Consider the following 21,953-nt stretch of genomic DNA (forward strand, 5'->3'; position numbering starts at 1 on the left):
TTGTTTTTTAAATGCATGCTGATATGACAATACCATCTAACCAAATTGTTTTGAATGAAGTTAAAGACAACTGAGCACTACTAGAGGCATCTTATGCAAAAAAGTCACATGAACCTTTTGGCCACCCCAGGAGATAAACAGGTTGATGATCAGTGCCTGGGAGGAAGTGTGGTCAGCCTTCTGCGAGTGGCCAGTTCCTGTGGGCCTCGCTTTCCCGAAAATCTGTGTGTGTGGGCAGTCTTTGTATTACAGGCTGAGTGAGGATTGCATGATGGATCTAGGACTGGCCTGTGCCGCTGTTTTTGGTAAATATGGCGAGCCCTCGCTCTCCTCCAAGCTTCCTGAGTACCATTGTTCGTCTCCCTATCTTTGTATCCTTGCGAGATAGTCTCTTATTCTCATTCCCAGAGTGTCTTCAATGAGTACATTAATGTGTTGGTTACTCACTGTATTTAGCCTCCAGCATCGGAAGGCACCAGGACTGCAGTTTGCACACTTGGTCCCAGTAGCTGAGACCAGAGGAGGCCCTGGTGAGGCCTGGAGCCCGCTGGCACAAGCAGCTCTGTTATCACACTGCGACAAAGACCGCATTAGTTTTTATTACACCCTCACTGAGCATGAAGTAATATTCAGTTGTATTCATCATGTGACAACAATGCAATTTTTAAACTGAAAGCCTTTTTTAAGGTAACAATGGAATGTGCACTGGAAATGACCGGGCACCTGGTGGGAGAGCGGGGAGGTCATTGCCGAGGGATTTGGCCTCACCTGTGACTGCTGCTGTAAGTGCGCTGTCAGGCGCTGCTGCGGCCCTGGGGGAAATACAGCAAATGCATGATATGGGTTTCAAATACAAATAGAGCTGCACTTTTCCAACGGATATATTCTTCAGGTTAGCCAAAGAGGTGTGCTTGCTGCTTGCAAGTATTTATCGCAGCTCATCACCTCCATTCTGCTGCTATGGTGAGGGGCTTTTCGGATGCACATCTGTGTCCCTTTCCCCTGATTCCGGTGAAAGGGTCAGTAAATATAATGGTTCTTTCTCTACTATGTTAAGTGTCCTGTTTCTTGGAGGTTGAACTGTCAAAATATAAATGGTTTGACTTTTTAGGAATTTGCCACTTAGAATCTGTTAAAGTGAGACGCTTGTTAAAAAGTGATGGTGGTGTCTCCCACTTGGTGTCCATTTGGTGCCTTGGGCACATCAGTCGCCATGTAGAGTGCATCGTGTCATCTTAGGTTTTGGAGAGTCCGAGTTGGCGAGGTCACCCGACCTGCGCAGTGGGCCTGGCGATGGGGGTCCAGATGCTGCTGACCCCAGCATCTCTGCTCAGGCTGCCAGGACTGTCACCACCTACCGTCTTCCCTGCTTAGGCTTTCCTGTAGTCCTGCCGGATTAACTGGTCGGAAACTGGGTTTCAGAGGATTGAAATAGCAAATCATCTCTCCGTCCATTTTTTAAATCCTCACCTGAGGATATTGATTTTCAAGAGAGAGGAAGGGACAGAGGCAGAGAAACATTGATGTGAAAGAGAAACATTGATGTGAAAGAGAAACATTGATTGGTTGCCTCCTGTATGTGCCCTGACCTGGGACTGAACCTTCAACCTTTTGGTGTAAGGATGATGCTCCAGCCCACTGTGCCACCTGGCCAGGGCTCTCTGTATGAGCAACCAGGATCATTATGGTTATGATCAGTGCCAATGTGGGGTAGCAAAGATGACTTTTCTTGCCCTCCAAACCCAGGAGTCCTGTTACTGCCTGTGTTCTTGCATTACTTCTGCAATGATGTGTGCGTATGGCTATCAGAGTCTGTTCCACTCTGGATGGTTCTTAATGTCCTAGGAGTACGTCAGATAATTCCTTGGTGCTCTTGATGGCCGAGAGTGTGAGGAGTGCTACCGTGAGAGTCCGTATTTCATATGCAGGCTGCCTCTGGGGATCAGCGTTATAGCGAGAACTCCATTGATTGCCTTGGATGGCAGCAACCGCTCACTGCCCCGCTCCCGCGTTACTTTTCTTTCTCATAAGGAAATGCACTCTATGAATCAATTCTGTGGGGTTTTTTTTGATAATTGTTTTGGCATTTTTCTCTGGTGTTTGAAATGCACCAGTGTGTTCTTGTAGATCTGGTTCAGACTTGTCCTGTCCGTCATCTCACGGTGTCCCCTCTTGTCCCTGCAGGATGACGAGGTGGTGCTGCAGTGCACGGCGGCCGCCCACAAGGAGCAGCAGAAGCTCTGTTTGGCAGCCGAAGGATTTGGCAACAGGCTCTGTTTCCTGGAGTCCACCTCGAATTCCAAGGTATGTTGAGCCCTTGAGCCCATTCACACAGTCGGGTTTGCTCGTGGCGTTGGAGTTATTGATGGGCATGCTGCTGTTTTCTGGGATATGTAACCTGGAGTGGATGCGGAAACTGGGTATGCTTTTCCTTAGGCAAATTTTAATTGAGCCCCTGCTCTTTGCTGATAACTCAGATGTAGTTATTCACGGGAATGGAAAGGTCCTTGCCCCGTGATGTTATGTTGTAGCAGACAAATACACAGGTAAATAAGTGATGTGATTTTGGAACTTGGGACCACAAGAAAAGCAGAGTGACAGGGTGTGAGTGGTGAGGCAGGATGTACCCTGTCATGGAGGCTGGGGCAGGAAGGCCCGCCCGTGGCAGTGGTGGTGGAGCAAAAGAGAATGAAACTAGGGAGGGAGCAGCACTAAGTTCTCGGCTGTTCTGGAAAGAGGAACCAGGTGATTGAGGGGCCCCAGTTAGGGCTGTGCTTGCTGGTGTTCAAGGAGCAGCCGGGAGCCCCGGCAGCTGCATGGGCTGCTCATGGCAGGTGAAGTCTCAAAGGGGCCTGCCGTGGAGGGCCTGCCTGGCAGGGTGGGAGGTGAGGTTCTCCCTAGAAGGGAGGCAGGCCATGGGAAGCGGGTTGCAGTGGCTGTGTGTGTGGACGGGAGGGTCTGAGAGAGCAGCAGGGGCAGCAAGGCCAGGGGGTGGTGCCTGCAGGACCGGTAGTCTTCAGACCAGAAGCACGGCTGGTGGGAAAATGGGGCCTGGGGCATGTGCTTTGGGGCCTTACAGATGTGCTGATAGATCAGATTGTGTTATAGGGGTGTCGGACCTTTCAGCATCTTTGGGCTTCAATGGAAGAAGAGTTGTCTTGGGCTACACATTAAATACATTGAGACACGTAATCACAAAAAACTCTCATAATGTTTTAAGTAAATTTACGATTTTGTGTTGGGCCACATTCACAGCCATCCCCTTGGAGGGAACTAGAGGAGACAGAGGTGTTGGGGTAGGAAATCAACTGGAGAACAGTGAGTTTAATCTTTTGTGCAGCACTTTCTCATTTAGAGTCCTGACGGGCATGATCTCATTAACATGTCACTGTGAGAGTGTGCATAACAATGGCTGTCATGTCCTCTGCCCAGACGGGACACTGGGAGAGGGCAGGTGAGCCACGGGGAACGTTACCTGTGACTGGGAGCAGCCTGGTGAGCAGTGGCTCCTCCCACGTGGCCTAGTCCCTGACACTTTTCTTCATGCCACACCCTCTTGCCCAGTCTGAGAAGTAGTGCTGAGCAGTGGGTATACTAAGTGTATTGCTCGTCATAATTTCATGCCAAGGAACATTATCAACAGTGTAATAGTGGATGGGAAAACGCGGTGCATTTTGTGGCCCTGCTTAGATTCATGTTTAATTTGGTAAGTGTTGAGCATTCTTCTTACAAAAGCTACTGTGATAAGTGTCAGTTGTGAAAATATTCTTTTTTTTATATTGACCTCCTTCTTTTTTAAAAAAATATTTATTTATCTTTAGAGGGGAAGGGAAGGAGGGAGGGAGAGAAATATCAATGTATGGTTGCCTCTCATGAGTCCCCTGCTGGGAACTGGCCTGCAACCCAGGCATGTGCCCTGACTGGGAATCAAACCGCAATACTCTGGTTCGCAGGCCCGCGCTCAATCCACTGAGCTACACCAACCAGGGCTGAAAATATTCTTAATTCATGGTCCATCAATAAACTTTTTCAGCAGGAGCCTACATGTAAAACAACATTCTTCTTGAAAAGAAAATGTTGCGTGCTTTACTCTTTGGCTCCTGCCCCATGGTCTGGGATATTTTATGCTGGCTGGGACCTCAGCTGGTTTTGAGTTTCCTCAGGACATTGAACACGCATCAGCTGCTGCTCTCTTGGCCCCGCACCTTAATTGCCGGTTCCAACACAGAGAGTGAATGCTCCTGACATCCTGTGGCGGTCAAGATGCTGGGACAGGGCAGGCATCCATTCCAGCTGCGCAGTGCCTTGCCGGGGTGGCTGACTCTCTCGTGGTAGTTAACTCTCTAGTAGTTATGGCTGATGCCTGTGAACTGACCACTTTAACCATTTTCGTCGTTGTCATCATGTCTTAATCTTTTCTGGTTTATCTGAAAATTTGCATGTAGGATGAACTATTGAAACTATGGAACAACTGAAGTTCAATAAACCTATCTGCACTGTTTATTTGAAGTTCTTACAACATAAACACCCTTTTCTGTCCTCCAGTCAGATTTCTTGAAGGTCCCCCACTCTCAGTTTTTCTTATATCTCTGTTTGCCTCTGTCCCTGACACATATTCACCCTGGACCCTGCCTGCTCAGGTGCTTATGCTGCTTGAAGCCTGTCTCACACAGTCCCTCTTCTGGGTTGCTGCTTTCCAAGTGCCCTGAGTCCTCTCAGTGTTTCTAAGGCTCTGTTTACACTTCTCTTGTATTGCCAGTTGAGCTTAATTCTGGAAATACCTGCACCACCTTCTCTTCCAGAAAAATCTGTATGTGCACTCCCAGATGCATGCACCGGCTTCTCAATTCCAAGGACTGGAGCATAGCTCATTTGTTTTCTTGCTTTTCAGTACCAAGTGTAGTGCCTTGAACTAATAACTTAAAGTTTAGTAGGTTGTTAAGGTTGAAAGGGAACCACCATCTTAGGCCAGTTCAATTTTTTATAAGATAGTCTATTTTCTATAATAACAAAGAGTGATTCTAGGTTTCAGTTAATGTTTAAAATATGTAAGCCTGGATTTGACTTTTATTGGTAGAAAAGCAGAGATGTCCCTTTTCGCCCTCAAGTTAGCATCTGCTGCGTCTGTTACAAAGGTTGGGAGACAAGAGTTGCTGTTGGCCGCGAGTAGTCAGTGACTGCTAATTATGTGTCTGTTCCTGGAAACGGTCCCAGAAGTGTCTTAAGCTATAGAATCTTTTAATCAAAAGCCGGACTGGTCAGAAGACTGGTTCGTGCTCCTGGGGTATTTTTTCAGGCCGATTTCAGTCTGAATGATGATGGCTTCTAATTCCAGCACAGACTTTATGGCAGAAAATGTAAACATTAAATCTGATGATGTGTTCATTAGTTACTCATAATTCATCCCTGTACAAATCTGTTGTGTGATCTTTATAGGAGTGGCCTTCCTTCTTTGTTTCTGTATTTTAGAATTGAGGAGCTTTTGCTCTTAGCAACCAGTCATGATCAGACAGACCCACCTTGGGTATTTCTTTTACTATTAAAAAAAATTCTCAGTTATATTCGGTATCAGTATTTTGTAGTAGATAACAGGTGTATAGCAATAATGGTTAGCACTTACATAATTTATGAAGTGGCCCCCTTGATGAGTTTAGTGCCCACCCAGTACCACGCATAATGTTTACAGTATTACCAATGATACTTCCTGTGCTGTACTCTATATCTGGGACTATTTTGTGGCCACCAGTGTGTACTTAATCCCTTCACCATTTTCACCCAGCTCTTAAACCTCTCCCTTATCTGGCAACTATCAATTTTTTTCCCTGCATCTATGAATCTGTTTCCATTTTGTTTGTTTATTTGGTTCTTTGGATTCCATATATAAATAAAATCTGTGGTATTTGTTTTTCTCTGACTGACTTATTTCACTTAGTATATTACTCTCTAGATCTTTCCATGCTGTCACAAATGGTAATACCCATCCTTTTTCATGACCGAGTAATATTCCCTTGTATATGTTTACCACATCTTTATTCAGTCATTAATTAATGAGCACTTAGGTTGCTCCCTTACCTTGGCTGTTATAAATAATATTGATTCTCTGTGCACTTGAAAGAAATGTATATTCTGTTTGGGGGTGCTCTGAAAATATCAATCAGGTCTCTCTGATGCAGTGTGTCATTTAAGGCTGCCATTTCTTGTTGACTTTTTGTCTGGAAGACCTATCCACTTATGTCAACTGTATCTTAAAGTCCCCTACTGTGGCCGTATTACCATCAGTCTCTTTTTTGATGTCCATCACTATTTTCTTGACGTATGTAGGTGCTCCTGTGTTTGATGCATAAATGTTTGCAAGGGTCATATTCTCATGTTATGTAGTGTCCTTCTTTGTCTCTTTTCATAGCCTTTGTTTTATAGTCTGCTTTGTCTGCTTTTTCCCCCATTTCTATTTGTATGAAATAGCTTTTCCATTTCTTTACTTTCATTCTTTTGATTTAAAGTGCATTTCTTTTAGCTAACATATTATTGGTCTTGTTTACTTATCCATTCAGCCACTCTGTATCTCTTGATTGGAATATTTGATCCATTTACATTTAAAGTGATTATTGATAGGTACATACTACCACTTTATTATTCATATTTATGTTTTTTTTCTTTTTCTGAAAGTAGTCCCTGTAGCATTTCTTATAATATTAGTTTGATGGTGATGGATTCCTTTAGTTATTTTCTTGTCTGGGAAACACTTATCTCTCCTTTAATTTTTAATGAAACCCTTGCTTAGAGTGATCTTGTAGGTCATTGCTTTTTGTCACTTCAAATGTTTTGTGCCAGTCACTTCTGGCTGTCAAAGTTTGTGTTCAGAAATCAGCTGACAGTCTTATAGGAGCTTGTTAGTTATCTTGTAGGTAACTAACTGCTTTTTTTTGCTGCTTTTAAGATTCTCTCTTTGTCTTCAACATTTGCCATTTTAATTACACTGTTCTTGGTGTGGGCCTGTTTGGGTTTATCTTGTCTGGGGCTCTGCACTTTCTTGATTTGTTTTTGTGTTTCCTTTGCCAAATTAGGGAATTTTTCTGTCATTATTTTTTCAAATAGTTTCTCAATATTTTGCTTTCCTTCTTCTCATTTTGAAACCCCAATGTTGTGAATATTGGTACATTTCATGTTGTCCTAAAAGTTCCTTAAACTATCTTCATTTAAAAAAATTCTTTATGTTTTTGCTCTTCTTATTGGGTGTTTTTTGCTACCTTGTCTTCCAAATCACTGATTTGGTTCTCTGCTTCTTTTAACCTGCTGTTGATTCCTTCTAGTATATTCTTCATTTCAGTTATTGTAGCCTTCATTTAGAATTTTTTAATGATTTCTGTGTCCTTTTCTAATGCTTACCATCTTTCCATTTTAAGTTCTCACTGAGTTCATCCATTCTTCTCCTAGGTTCCTTGAGCATCCTTATAGCCATTGTGTTGAACTCTGCATGTGATAGATTGCTTGCCTCCATATTTCATTTAGCTCTTTTTCTGGAGATTTCTCCTGTTCTTCCATTTGGGGAATGTTTCTTTGTCTCCTCACTTTGGCTGCTTCCTGTATGTTTCTAAGCATTAGGTGGCCCTACTATGTCTCCCAGTCTTGGTAGAGTAGCCTTATATAGTAGGTGTCCTGTGGGGTTTAGTGTCACAGTCCCCCCGGTCACCTGAGCCAGGTGCTCCAGGAGTGCCCCTTTAGTTGGTTGTGTGAACCTTCCTGTTGTAGCTGAGCCTTTATTGCTATTGGCATATCCATGGGTAGGATAGTGACTGACTGTGAGGATCGGCCATGATAATAGCATATAAGCTGCTCTCCAGGGGCTGACCACATGAAACAAATTTTGACCCTGTGGTCTCTGGTGTTTGCCAGGACCACACTTGGGATGTGCCACTTGGGGACCTAATTGAGTGGCACTCTGCTGCAGTCTGGAGCCAGCCACTGGGTGTGTTGGTCCTGGAAACTCTTTGGAGGGACTTCCTTGCAGGCCAAAATCAGCCATTGCCTGTGACCAGCCTGGGGCTGCCTGGTTGTACCTGCAGAGTGGTCTGTGGTTTATAGCTGTCTGTGTTAGACCTGGCAGGGTGTGAGAGAGTCCATGCTGTGAACTGAGGCTGGCTGTCCCCAGTACTAGGCCTGTGATCACTCTGCAAAAGGCCACCTTGATACCTACCACAGTCAGGCAGCTGCCTATCAGGCTCAGCCACTGAGAGAGCCTGGAGCTGTTGGTGAGCCGGGTGGGGCAAGGTGTCAGGGAATCACTGGGGTGGATTGTGCATCCCTCTGCAGAGTCAGAGTTGGCTATGTGGGGGATGGCTCAACATAGGGACAGTGGCTGCTGGCCCTTTTGCCTTTGTTCTGAAGTCACACAACTGCCTGTAGGTCTCTGACACCCTGTAGTCCCTGTTCTTCTTCTAGAGACCAAGGTGACTGTCCATCAAGGAGTGCATTTGTGTTCTGGCCCTTTAGGAGAAGTGCCTGGGATGCCAGCAACCCTTCATCTCACCTGGTGGGATAGAATCGCAGCTGGTTTTCACAGCCAGATGTTGTGCGGGCTCTTCTTTCCAGCACCAGTGATCTGGGCTGGGGAGCCTAGCATTGGGCTGGGACTCCTCACTCCTCAGGGTGCATGTTTGCAGTCGAGAGATATCCCTCCCAATTTTTAACTGCCTCAGGCGGGGTGGGACCAGCCCGATTCCCATGTCTGCCCCTCCTAGCAGCCAGAACGTGGCTTCCTCTGTGCATCCCTGGCAGTAGGACTTCTCTTTACCTGGGTTTCAGGTGGTTCTCAGAGTGGGTTGTTCCATAGTTCAGCTGTGATCTGGGTGTGACAGTGGGAGGAGGTGAGCACAGAGTTGACCTCCCCCTCCTTGACTGGAACCTCCAGACTCATCTTATTATTATTCAAAGTTTAAGGAGAAATGAGAAGTTACCAGGGTTAGGACAGTTTTTAATCTCTTTGATCTCCACATAAACATAGAGCTATGAAGATGACAAGCCCAAACTCACAGACAGTATGACCGTGAAACAAACTAGGGGATGAGTCGGTCCATGTGTGGTATCAGCAAGTGTCGGGCCGGAAGTTGAGGGACAAACCCCGGCAGTAAGTGCTCACTGAAGAGCATGGGGCCCACGTAAAAGGGAAGCCAAAAACGGGGAGCTCGGGAAGCAAGGTGGGGGTGGCTGTCCCTGGAGCAGTCCTGGCTGGTGAGTTGTTGAAAGTAGCCAAGTAAGGCATCCTGTAGACAAAGCCGGCCCTGTGGAGCAGTTGCTGGGAATCAAGTTTGGACTGAGCAGGGGTGACGGGCAAGGGCTGGGGAGGGGTCAGATTGCAGCTGGGGAGAGGTCGAGCCGTTAGAGGTACAAACGCCAGGGCCAACTGACCCAGCTGCCAAGGAAGCTGCAGAAGCAACGGTGACCTCTCACCTCACCTGAGGGCACCACAGCGCTCCTCCCCACTCCCCCTGCTCGTCCGCTGTGTCTCGTCCCCACACACGCAGTTCTGCCCCGTACTGGGCTCTCTCTTTGGTGTGTGTGTTGCCTACATAATAGGAGAAAGAGCACACTTCAACTGGAAAAAATAAGGGAAGTATTTAGCATAAAAGGTTGATGAGGTTGGTCTTTGTTAAATCTGAAAGAAACTTATACATTTTCAAGCTTCATATACAACATTAAATAATGTTGACCATATTTTAGGCCACAGAGATAACCTGAGGAAATTCCCAAGAGTAGGGATACTATAGACCTGACTACAATGGAATAAAACTAGAAATCAGTTTTTCAAAAAAAGGCCAAACAGACACAGAAGTTCCTGTAGCTAAAGTCAAAAAGCACACTATCAAATAAAATTTGGGTTAAACGAGAAATATCAAATAAAATTGAAGAATTTATTCAACATAGTTAAAATGAATACACGCTGTTTTAGAATATGTGAGATATAACTTATGGAAGTTTTCAGAGTCAAATTGTTATCATTAAATGGATATATTAATAAAAATTTCAAAAGAAATTAATTAGCCCTGGCTGGTGTGGCTCAGTCAGTTGGAGTGTCCTCCTATGAACCAAAAGGTTGTGGGTTTGATTCCCCATCAGGGCACATGTCTGGGTTGTGAGTTCAGTTCCCAGTTGGGGCACAGGTGGGAGGCAAATGATGGATCTTTCTCTCTCATATCAGTTTTTCTCTCCTCCTTTCCCTCCCTTCCCCTCTCTCTAAAATCAATAAGCATGCTCTCAGATGAAAATAAAAATAAAAATAAAAATAAATTAACAACCAGATAAAAAACTAGAAAAAGAAAAACAAAGTAATCAAAAGAAAACAACAGGATGGAATTAATAAAGATAAAAAGGAAATTAATGAGTTAGTTAAAATTTTGTTTCTTTGGAAAAAACCAATAGTCAAGCCATAATTAATCAAGAAAAAGGGAGAAAGCACAAATACTCACATATTTGAATTTATATAAAGGCAGGAGATGGATAATGATTAAAATAGAGGATATTAATTTTTGAGGGCACATTTGCTCAATTATATGCAAGTAGATTTGAAAAGCTTAATGAAATGTATCATTTTCAGAGAAAAATAAGTTTACTGCAGAAAGTCTAAATAGAATAATTATCATAAAATAAAAAAAGTAGTAAAAATTTCTTGAGAAGAAATGCAAGGTCAGATAACTTCTAGTTATTTAACAAGGTTGCTTTAATTATACCATAGAGTAGCAAAAGAAGAAAACTCCAAAATTTCATTTCATTGAGGGAGTATAATGTGGATTACAAAATATTAAAAATTACTTTGGAAAATTATAGATCAATTTCACTTAATATTGGTACAGAAATCTGAGATAAAATACTTTTAAAAATCCAGTGTTGCATTAAAACATAAAATTTACATGATGACCACATGTGGTTTATTTCAAAAATCCAGGTGGCTCAATACCAAAAGCTCTATTGATACAATGTTTCGTGTTAGTAGGGCTAAGGGGAAAAATGATTTGGATACCCCTGATAATAAGGACAAGTCACCTGACAAAATTCAAAGCCCCTTTGTTTCAAATCAATAATAAAATAGGAATTGAGGGATAGTTTCTTAACATTATTTTACACACACATACACACACACACTGTAATTTAAAATTCAGCCCCACTTTACAGGGAACGCAGCTGGTTAGCATTAGGCATAATTTAATGAAGGATGTTCGGTGTCGCTGTTGTGTGGGTTGGTGTTGGGGGTAGGAGATGTAATTAGACATGGAGACTTAGTTTGGATATGAAGAGGGAAACTGTCCCCAGTTGCAGAGGATTCGATTAAGAATCCCAAAAGAGTCCATGGAAACTACTGCAAAAATGGATTTTTGAGAGAAATCCACTAAGCTGGTTATATGGTCAGAGTAAGAGCAGCCTTCATGTATGTGGACCTATGGGAAGGTGTATTGAAACACATACACACATGGAATGACACTCAGTGCACACACACAAACTCAAGTGTATATGAACTTGGAAGGGGACCAGTAATAGTCTTAGGCAAATCATTTGTTGACTGTCATAATGTGGTCCCTTGAAGCAGACAATCCCTTGGAAGTAGAAGGACTTTTGTTTAATAACCTGAATGCCGCAAGAATCGTTTCCTGGTGTTTCTCTGTGCAGACACTGTGCAGAGCAGGTAAGAGGGTTCATTTCAGCCTGATGCTTCCATGGATCTGTGTTTCCGAGATGGCTCACGTCCACTGTACGTGTAAACCAAGACTTGGTGTCATCATGCTTCTGGACAGGAAGGTGAGCCCGGGATAGAGCTCTCTCCGGGCTCTTCCTGCTTCTTCAGCTTCGGTGGTATAACTGTAATTAAAAGTATTTCCTCTCGTAATGGATCATGATAGAGCAATATTTCATCCTTGGTGACTTCTCATTGCAGGGTATTACTCACCACCATAAATAATGCATTAGGATATTAATGATGCATAATAGTTGTGATATTCCAGATGAACTGCCCTTCTTATTCAACTGAGAATTTTTGAATAATAAAAATGTCAGTATAAGATAAATGCTGAGTGATATGAATCACTTTTAAAATAGAGTTTATGAAACATTTTAAATAACAGATACTTGTTTCTAAGTGTATTTCCCCTAAAAATTAATTGAAGTAATAAAGCAAAAATATTACCAATTCTGTTGTTCTGTTTACTTTGTTATGACTTTTAAATAATTTTTTGGGGGGCAGCAGGGAGGAAAAGGAAAGACTAATGTGATTGGGGAAAAAACCTAGAAATGATCAATAGCCATATTTGGTTATTGATCCCAAAACCAGTGTGCTTTTGTTAATATTATTTCTTTGCCAGTCCTTAAAGAGGAAGACAAAGAGGGTGCCGGGTGTGGCAGAAAGGAAATGCCCTAACAACGAACGAGTGTGCAGTGTGTCAATAAATGATTGCATACTTAACATCCTGGTAGAACCCAAGTGTTGTAAGGAAGTGTCTCATGGTCTTTGACAGATTATTCTGTTTGCCAGAAGGGAGCTGTGTTGTTAAATTATAACTTATATGTTGTGTGGAAATAGTTCTTCTCAGTGTTGAACCTTCACTGTTGCTGCTACCTGGTCAGGACAGGGTTGGTGACATCGTAGGACAAGGGTGACACAGTTGGAATCCCCAAGGTAGGGAGTGTTTTGTGGAATTCCAGAATAATACAGCTTCCATGCGTTGTTGTGTGTGCTAAAGACTCATTCTCAGAATATCTTAGAGTTAAAAGAATTTTCATTGTTGTGAAAGATGAGCTTTGGATTTCCCGTTGTGCTTCCTTGACACGAGATGAAAACTCAGAACACTGAAATCGAAGACTGAAAAACAACGTGATCTGAAATCTGATTGTCAGGTAGATAGAGCCAGTGGGAGAAAGACCCACCTGGAATTTACCATGTTTTCCTCAAACACAAAGGAAGGACCGACAGAGGCCTGCATTCATGTCACCTGCCTTCCTCTGGCGGCAAAGTGAGCTGCAGTGTCCTGGTGCTTCCTGGCATGGCTCAGAACTCCGTCAGTGGCCTGGGAATTGGAGGCTGGGCCAGTGAGGGCCCATTGCGTTCTGGAAGATAGAGTCCTCACGGATAAGTCCTGAGGGCACGGGCAGAGGTGAGGTGGGGACTGAGATTTGACTCCGGAATATTTATTGTGACGATAGCAGGTCCAGGTGTGGGGAGGAGATGCCCTTCCAATGCGCTGACTGAACTGAGTGGGTGCCTGGGCACTGAGTGGTGTGGTGGGGCCTGCTCCCTCTCCTCCCTCCCAGTCTGAGGACGGGATTAACCATTGCCGAGTGCACATGGCTGCAGCACAGGGTGGTCTACACAGGGGTGGGCATGCTCCTCCTGTAGAAAGCTGAACAGTAATTACTTCAGGCTTCCTGGGCTGTACGTTTCTGTTATAACTACTCACATCAGACATTGACAACGATATGAAAGCAGTCAGACAGTACGCAGACCAGTGAGCATGGCCATGTTCCCCGGAACTATTTATGGATGCTGAAATTTGAATTTGTGACTTTATGTGTCATAAAATTTAATTTACTCTTCTTCTGATTTTTTTTCACCCATTAAAAACCTAACAGCCACTTCCAGCCCATGGGCTGAAGAGAACCAGGCAGTAGGCCAGACGGTAGGGTGTGTCTGTCCTTGTAGAGCACATGGCAAATGTTACATTCTTAAAGGAGAAGCCGCGCCAACCCGGTAGGCCTGCCTGGGGGCAGGGTGGCTGGAGCTGTCAGTGAAGTTCGGTGGAGGTGGAGGCATGGCATTTGAGTGGGGCTCCTCGGAAGATGGTCTTTAATAAGTCAGTGGGTGTGTTTGACAGAATAAGTGAGTAAAATCATATAGATGAACAAGTGTGATGTGGGAGGGAGTGTTTTGTAAGGAGGGCAAGGACAAAGGAACCGGAGAAGCATTTGTCCATCACCAGGGATGCGTGGGCATCCTGCTGGGGGCAGGGCGGGCCCTCCGGTGGGCCCTTCCATGCCAGGGAGCCAGCACAGGTGTGTTGGAAAGGGACAGAGAGTGACTGTCTCCAGAAAGCTGGAGAGCAGTGGGTGGCATTGGTCTGTGTCTTGCTAGCAAAGGTAAAGAAGCCGGACGCTGGTTTAAGTGGTCAGGACAGATTTTCATCTGCAACAGGGAAGAATCCAGGGTGAAGTGAACTCCACTTTGATCTGTACAGAGGTGACCGGGTCTTCTAAAGGGAGAGTGAGGGGATGGGGAGCAGGGGCCCCGTAGTGTCAGGGAGTGCAACGTGAGCCGGGGTCGGTCCCGTGTGTGGGACTGGGCCAGTGGCGGCCACAGAACGTAGGATTTATCCTCCCAGGAAACGGGAGGATAGCAGCCCCACCCTTCCCGATGATGACATTTCTAAGGACGGGTTTCAGATCCTTGAGAAAGACACTCCTGAGTTGCAGGGGGTACAGGTACATCTCAAAGGGACAGAGAAGGATTCACGATTGTAAGGCCACTTTAGGACCTGGTCTAAGAAAGGGTGGGCAGGGGACTGTCATAGGAGCTGGCTAAACAAACACAAAATTCCCTGGCAGCCTTGAGCTTTCTCAGACAGGCACTCTGGGGGGGGGGGGGCTGGGGCCACCCCAGGGGTGTGGCCTTGAGCTGTTAGAAACTCTGTGAGTGTTCGTGTCTCTTAGTGACAGAGAAAGGATGGACATGGTCATTGGTGTCCGGTTTGTCATTTTTACAAACTGAGGTGGAGGCCTGGTCAAGAAGAGGGTTCCGAGGTGCCTGACTAGAGGTTGGGCAAGCAGCAGCTCCTTGTCATCACTCGCTAATTTGCACATTTGGACATGAGGAAGATTCCCTGAAGGTACCAACAGTCTCGCCAATTGACTTGACTAGAAGACACACACCTTTGTGTGTGCTCTGTTCTCTCTCCCCCAGAACACCCTTGTACATACAGCCTTCCCTGAAGAAGGCCTGTTGTCGCCCCAGGCAGCCGGCCCTGAGCCTCCTCAGTGAAGCCCCCTGCGTTTCCGTGCATCCCCCCTCTTCCTGCAAAAGCAGCAGTGTCTCCCTAGCTGTTGCTTCCCCCTCCCTCCTCCCATCCCTCCTTTTTTCTGTCAGTCAAAATGAATTTTTACACAGTGCTTCTTGGTGCAGAACTGCTTGTCCTGTTATGTTTACTTTCTGGCATCGTTGTGAAATAATAGTCATGGGACCACCTGCCGGCAGAGATAGCATCTGGTTCATCCTGTATCTGGTACTCAGTGTGTTTTTGAAGGAAGTAGGTGATCAATAAATGTTGGTTGATTTTAACTGATTTTCCTTCTTTGGACATTACTTAATATTGGTGTATCTGGTTTAACAGTTAACCAATTCATTTGGCTTTTTAAAATCCTATTTTACTTTCTAAACACTGCACAATGTTACTGCTTTAAGGAATTAATTTAGTGTCTTTAAATCACTGGAATAAATATTCGTATTTGTGTCTATAATAATTCTATGTAGATGGATAACAGTCTTGGTACACTGCATTTTCAGTTATAATCAATTTACTACTTTATGTAAAGGAAAAAATTTTGGTTAGTATGCGCATATATAATTTAAAATTCACATGCTTTACTGAAAAATAATTTAAAGCTATAAATAACTGTTGACAAAGTTGACACAGAATAAAATGCTCAGATTTTTTGCCACTATAACGCTCTCCTTACAGTTAGGTAATAAAGAACTTTATATTTCTATTTATTTTGTTTAAATTAAATTATTGATCAGTCAGCATTACTTACACAGTGCTTAACATGCATTTTACTACTAAAAGTCTTCTTTCTTGAAAACAAGAATCAAGCGCACATGGAGAGAAAAAGGGATCTTGGAAAAGCCAGAGACTGGTATGAGATGTGATGTAATCGCGTCCAGCAGTGGATCATTCAGTGCTCATGGGAGGGTCCATCTCCAAGAAGGGCGAGGGCACGGCCGCTCTGAGGGGCCACAGGAGGCCTTCAGAGCTGAGTGGACCAAAGGCGGGCTCTGGGGTGGGTATGGAGGCTGGACTGTGAGCTGTGCACTTGCGTCCTGTGCAAAATGGGAAGGGCATGAGTGGGCCGTCCCTGAACTTGAAGGTGGCCCAGATGGGCTAAAGGTGGGAACAAGGACAGTGCTTGGGGAAGGCCAGGCTCATTGGGAGTCAGAAAGGCCCGGCAAGTGCCACATTGGTGGAGCCCAGGGGTAGGCAGCAGCACCCATGCAGGAGGGGCTGGAGGGCTGGGGAGTGGGGAGAATGGGGGGATGTGTGCACGGCCTTCGAAGAGCTCACAGAGATGACTTCAGCGTGCTGAGAATGAAAAACGTTTAGTAAAGGAGGTAAATAGCACCTGGAAAGATCGTTAGTTATGAGGGCAACACGTGTTAAAACTGCAGTGACATAAATACACTGCTCGCCCATTGCAATGCCGGAGATTGAAGGCTCCAGACACCAAGTATTGCCAATGCCAAGAGCAGTGGTGCCCCTGTCATGCTGATGCAATGCAAGACGCTGGGTCCCTGTGGGAAGGAGTTGCCTGCAACAAAGTTCAACATAAACCATGGATACAATACCCTGTCCCACTCCCAGGTGTGTATCCCCAAGTCATGTACACAGGTGTCTGCACAAAGTTTTGGTCACGTGTTTGGAGCAGTTTTACTCATAATAGCCTAAAACTGACAAGAACTCAAATTTCCATCAGTTGTCAAAGGGACACTGTTTATCAATGAAGAGAATGAGCTGTTAATCTGTGCAACAGCATAGATGTGGCCGAAGAGCACTAAGTGAAGTGACAGGAGCAAGACACTCAGAGACTCCTGGCTGAGTGACTCTGTGTGTGAGAACTTGTAGGCAGACAAAGCTGCAGCAACAGGGCCGGTCAGTGGCTGCCCCTGGCTGGGGCAGTGGTGGGGTTTATGGCAGAGACAAGTGAATGTTTTCATTCTGTAAAGTAGAAGGGAATGTTCTATTTTATGATTGCGTTAAGACTCATTAAGTTGTATATGTGTAAGTGGTGAGTTTTATAGCACTAAATTATGTATAAATAAAGCTGACTTTAAAAAAATTCAAAATCCAAATGAGTAAGCAGAGTAAATAAATGTTTTACAACATTAAATAAAAGACTTCTGGATGTCTACAGATACATACCATAAAAATAAAAAAATGACAAGCCTCAGATTGAGAGAAGACATTTTTAACATAAAATAGCCTAAAAAATTGACAAAATGTTTTTATCCAGAATATATGAAGAACTACCAACAAATAAGGAAGAAAGAATATCTGAGTATAAAAATAGTCAGAAGATTGGAAGAAGTGTAGTTCATAGGAAACTCAATGGCTTCCAAATATTCAGAAAGATGCTCAACATCGTTAGTAGTAAGGGACATGCATTTTTAAGTCGTAATCTAATTCTCATGCATGGCTTGGCAAAAGTCGATGAATTCAGCAGTCGAATAGTGGCAAAGATATGGACCAGCGGAGACTTTCATACATTTCTATTAGGGCTGTAAACTGATGTGCCGTTTTGGAGAGCAATATGATTATCGCTAATAGTGTTTAACATGTAATATCTGGGACCCAGCAAATTCACTCCAAGAACTATGCCTAGCCTGGACCAACTGCTGCCTACCCCTGGGCTCCACCAACGTGGCACTTGCCGGGCCTTTCTGACTCTCAATGAGCCTGGCCTTCCCCAAGCACTGTCCTTGTTCCCACCTTTAGCCCACCTGGGCCACCTTCAAGTTCAGGGACGGCCCACTCATGCCCTTCCCATTTTGCACAGGACGCAAGTGCACAGCTCACAGTCCAGCCTCCATACCCACCCCAGAGCCCGCCTTTGGTCCACTCAGCTCTGAAGGCCTTTTGGGGTCATAAAAACAGGTGCCGTATTTTGCTCTGTGTCATGTGCACCCACATTTTTGGCCCAAGCTGTCAGAGAAAAAAATCTTTCATTTTAATTTTTTAATTCAATTATTTACTTATATTTAGAAACAAAACCTATTACATTCTAGGGTATTATTTTGCATATGGATATTGTTATTGCTTTCTAGACTTACACTTTTTTAAAGCATAAGCATAAATAGATACAAAAGCAGCACTACCCACATATAATATGCATCCTTATTTTTCCCTCAAAAATTTGGGCAAAAATGCGTGCATTATACATGGCAAAATATGGTAGGTACACACACATCTCGAAAGTTTTGTAACAGCAAAAACAAACAAATCACTGCCACATACCTGTGGGAACTGCAAAACCCAAAACCCTGATGACACCAAATGCCGGTGAGGATGTGAAGCGACAGGAATTCTGATTCACTGTAGGTAAGGATGCAGAGTGATGCAGTTGTTTTGGAAGACAATTCAGTGGTTTCTTATAAAACCAAACATACTCTCACTGTATGATCCAGGAGTTGTGCTCCAAGGTATTTAACCAGTGAGCTGAAAATTTAGATGCCCGCAGAGTGCATGCACGTGTTTGGAGCAGCTTTACTGGTAATCGCCAGACCCTGGAAGCAATCAAGATGCCCTTCAGTAGGGGATGGATAAACAAACTGGGGTTCATGCAGACCATGGAATATTATGCAGTGCCAAAAATAAGTGAGCAATTAAGCCACAAAAAGGCATGGAGGGGTCTTAAATGAACTACTAAGAGAAAAAAACCAATCTGAAAAGGCTATACACTGTATGATTTCATCTATAGGACACTCTGGAAAAGGCAAAACTGTGCAGACAGTAAGAAGATAAGTGGTTGCCAGGGGCTGAGAGGAGGAAGGGATGAACAGGTAGATCGCACAGGGTTTTTAAGGCCGTGAAAAGACTCTGATGTTGCATTGGAGGATACCCATACTTACATGTTTGTCAGCGCCCATAGAATGTACAGCACTAGGAGTGAATCTAATGTAAATGATGGGCGTGGGTGAGGAGATGTGTCAGTGCGGCTCCCTGACTGACACAAATGTCCCATCTGGTGTGAGGGCGCAGAGAGAGAGAGAGAGAAAGAGAGAGAGAGAGTGTGTGTGTGTGTGTGGGGGTGGTGTGGGGTGGTATTTGGACACTCTCTGTACTTTTGGCTCCATTTTGCTGTGAACGTAAAACTTCTAAAAAGTAAAGTCTATTTTAAAAGTATGCAAACTAAAGATCCTAAATATTTTCAGTGGGAAAATGGATAATTAAATTGTAGAACATTGAAACAATGTTATACTGCACAGAATGAAGCTATAACTACGTATGAAAAAGAATACATTCTAAGAGCATAATATTGAGCAAAAAGTAAAAAATCAAAATAGAGATGACATATAGTATAATGCCATTTATATCATGTTACAATGTGAATAATTGTGAAATTAATATTAGAGTATAGAAATATGTAGTAAACTTCTGAAGAGAATGCACTTGAATAATAAACACTAAATTGAGCAGAATGGTTAGCAGTTCTTCAGGAGAACGAGCAGGATGCAATCAGGACAGGGTACTGGGTTGGCTTCCACAGGGTCTGCAATAATTTAGGTTTTAGGTGGGTGTTGAAACAGAGGTGTTTATTGCAGTACTTTCACACTATTTTCCATTTCTAAGTTTCCCATTAGAATGTAGCTGTGGAAAACAATGCTGGGTTTGTAGCCAGAACCTTTTTAAAACAAACAGTAAACACTCCAGGAATTAATCTGGGGAGTTTTGATGTTGTGAATAGTAATTTTTTATCTTGTTGGATTTACATTTTTCAAGGTTGTGCCTTAAAAGCCTGCTGTGGAACTTGCTTTCCTGGAAATTATTCCTGCACTCAGGGCGCAGTGTTGGGGCCGGACAGCTGACCTCCAGAACAGGGGTGGGAGGGCCTCGGGATGTTGGTGCTCAAGGACAAGACGGTGGTTAGGAGCACGGTCAGCTGTGGTTTGCAGTGACTGTTCAGGCCACTAGTAACCCAAGTTCAGAACCTGTTCAGGAATCTCAATTTGCATAAAATGTGTCATCAGGATACAGGCAGTCTCCTGGACTTCACACCCACAGCCTTTTAGTCTGTGGGATGATCAACTGAGTCACCTGGGCCTGGACTTTCCTCTTTGATTACTGTTAGAGTCATCTTTTTTTTGCATTTCCTTAGTTTATTCCAGCCACTTTCAACCAGTATGCTGCAAGAATTTTTACAGCATGCAATACCTGACTGTTTAGTCAGGGGCACGGATGTCTTTTCCTTCAGACTGTCAAATAAAAAAATGACAACAGCCAACACAGTAATAGCCATTTGCTGTGAATAAATCAAAATTATATCTATTTTTTATCAGATTGGCAAAAATATATTTTATGGTGTGCCACCATGAAATATCTGAGTATTAGTTTACATGTGCCATGAGATGAGAAAGGTTGAAAATCAGTGGTCTGTCCACATGGCTGTTTGCAGTCCGGTTGACATGGTGGTGCTGCGTGTTACTTTCGGTGTTTGCCTGAACTCCTCGTCTGAAAGATGGGAGAGGCCCTCATGGTACCCTTGTGGCTAAAGTGTTGAGTAAAGCCCTGTCCCCTGCACTTGCCAGGGATCATGTATGTTTGCTGACTGTCATGAGTTGCTGGCAATTCACAAAACCAAGTGAGATCCTCAGAGCTGAGTGAGTCAGATGGAGCGCTTCTCTCCTGTTTTCCTGCTGGTGCTCCTGCGGTCTGTCATCCAACTGTTGTGAAGATGGTGGAGAATTCATGCAGGCCAGCAGGGGTCCTGTGAGCCCCAGCTGGGCTCCTCACCGCTGAGAGCATCAGGGCGGCGGGGACCTGTTCAGTCTCCAGCTGGTTGGTCCAAGGAGTGAGTAAGACACTGTAAGTGTCTTACAGTAATTGAGTTGAACCTGACGGAGAAGCAGATCTCCCAATGCAGTGTTGTGAGACTGAGCTGACAAGGACCTCCGTTCTCTGAGCGGAAGGAGTGGGGATGCTCGCCAATGTCACAGGAAGCGTGAGTGTTTGTGACACATGGCTTTGATTGCACTGTGTGTTAACTTTGTAGTGACCAGCTAATTGCTGTATGCTTTTTAAACACTGATAAGCTGGATCAAATAATTAACAGGTTTAAAAATATATAATCACATACTTAAAATTCTACTCAGACTGAAAAAGGTGCCTTCACTGTTCTTTACCTTATACTCACCCGAGGTCTTTGTCAGTTGAATATACTCCTCTCTTCTCTTTAGAACTCCACGATGCAAATATTTATTAGAACATGTAGCTTCTGTGTTTTCATGAGAATTATGCGTATTGTTTTTGGCATACTATTTGTTAAAGTATTGTAGACAAAGACACTGTGATGAGCACATTGCAGGAACTCCATTGCCAGGAGGTAAAAGGCACGTGTGAGACCGGCAGCCTCACCTGCCGGGGCCCAGCCGTCTCGGATCCGGGTTCAGTTCCCTTGCTGGCAGGGCTGCTGGCACAGCCGTTGCGCGGCTGTACTTGAAATATGAAGGTGTACTGTACTTGAAGTATGAATGTGGTAGATACATTATTGCAATATGTTTTTATTTACTATGTGGAAGTTTTAGTGATAAGATAATTAATAATACAGATGGCTCTTTGTTTAAAAATGTTTTGGATTTTTCGACTTTTCAGTGGCAGAAGAGTGATACTCATTCAGTACTTCACAGTTTGAATTTTGGCCTTTCCTACATCAGTGACTGGCAGTTTGATACTTGTAATGCTGGTCAGTGGTGTGAGTCGCCACTTCCATCAGCCACGCCATCACGAGGGTCACTGCGGGAACTCTGCCATTTGTGTGCCAGTGATTTTTGGATATTGCGTTCTGAGCAAGTTTAAGGTGGGCTTAGCCACGCCACGATGTTGTTCAGTAGCTTAGGTGTATTAAACACATTTTCTACTTAATGATATTTTCAACTCCCGATAGACTTATTGGGGCCTTAACCTCATCGATGAGTATCTGAGGATCTTTAAAAA

General features: G+C 44.0%; 1 protein-coding gene across 1 annotated transcript in view; it reads left to right on the top strand.

The window, feature by feature from the left end:
• Nucleotides 1–1,876: 1,876 nt before the first annotated feature.
• RYR2 (ryanodine receptor 2) overlaps nt 1,877–21,953 on the top strand; it is a 389,249-nt gene continuing 369,172 nt past the window's right edge. The window contains exons 1-2 of the mRNA XM_037037343.1: nt 1,877–1,888; nt 2,185–2,304. Coding sequence (XP_036893238.1) covers nt 1,877–1,888; nt 2,185–2,304 — 132 coding nt within the window. The remainder of the gene's footprint in view (nt 1,889–2,184; nt 2,305–21,953) is intronic.

Source organism: Sturnira hondurensis, unplaced genomic scaffold, assembly GCF_014824575.4.
Source record: "Sturnira hondurensis isolate 20B ecotype Veracruz unplaced genomic scaffold, ASM1482457v3 Scaffold0022977, whole genome shotgun sequence".
Taxonomy (NCBI): Eukaryota; Metazoa; Chordata; class Mammalia; order Chiroptera; family Phyllostomidae; genus Sturnira; species Sturnira hondurensis.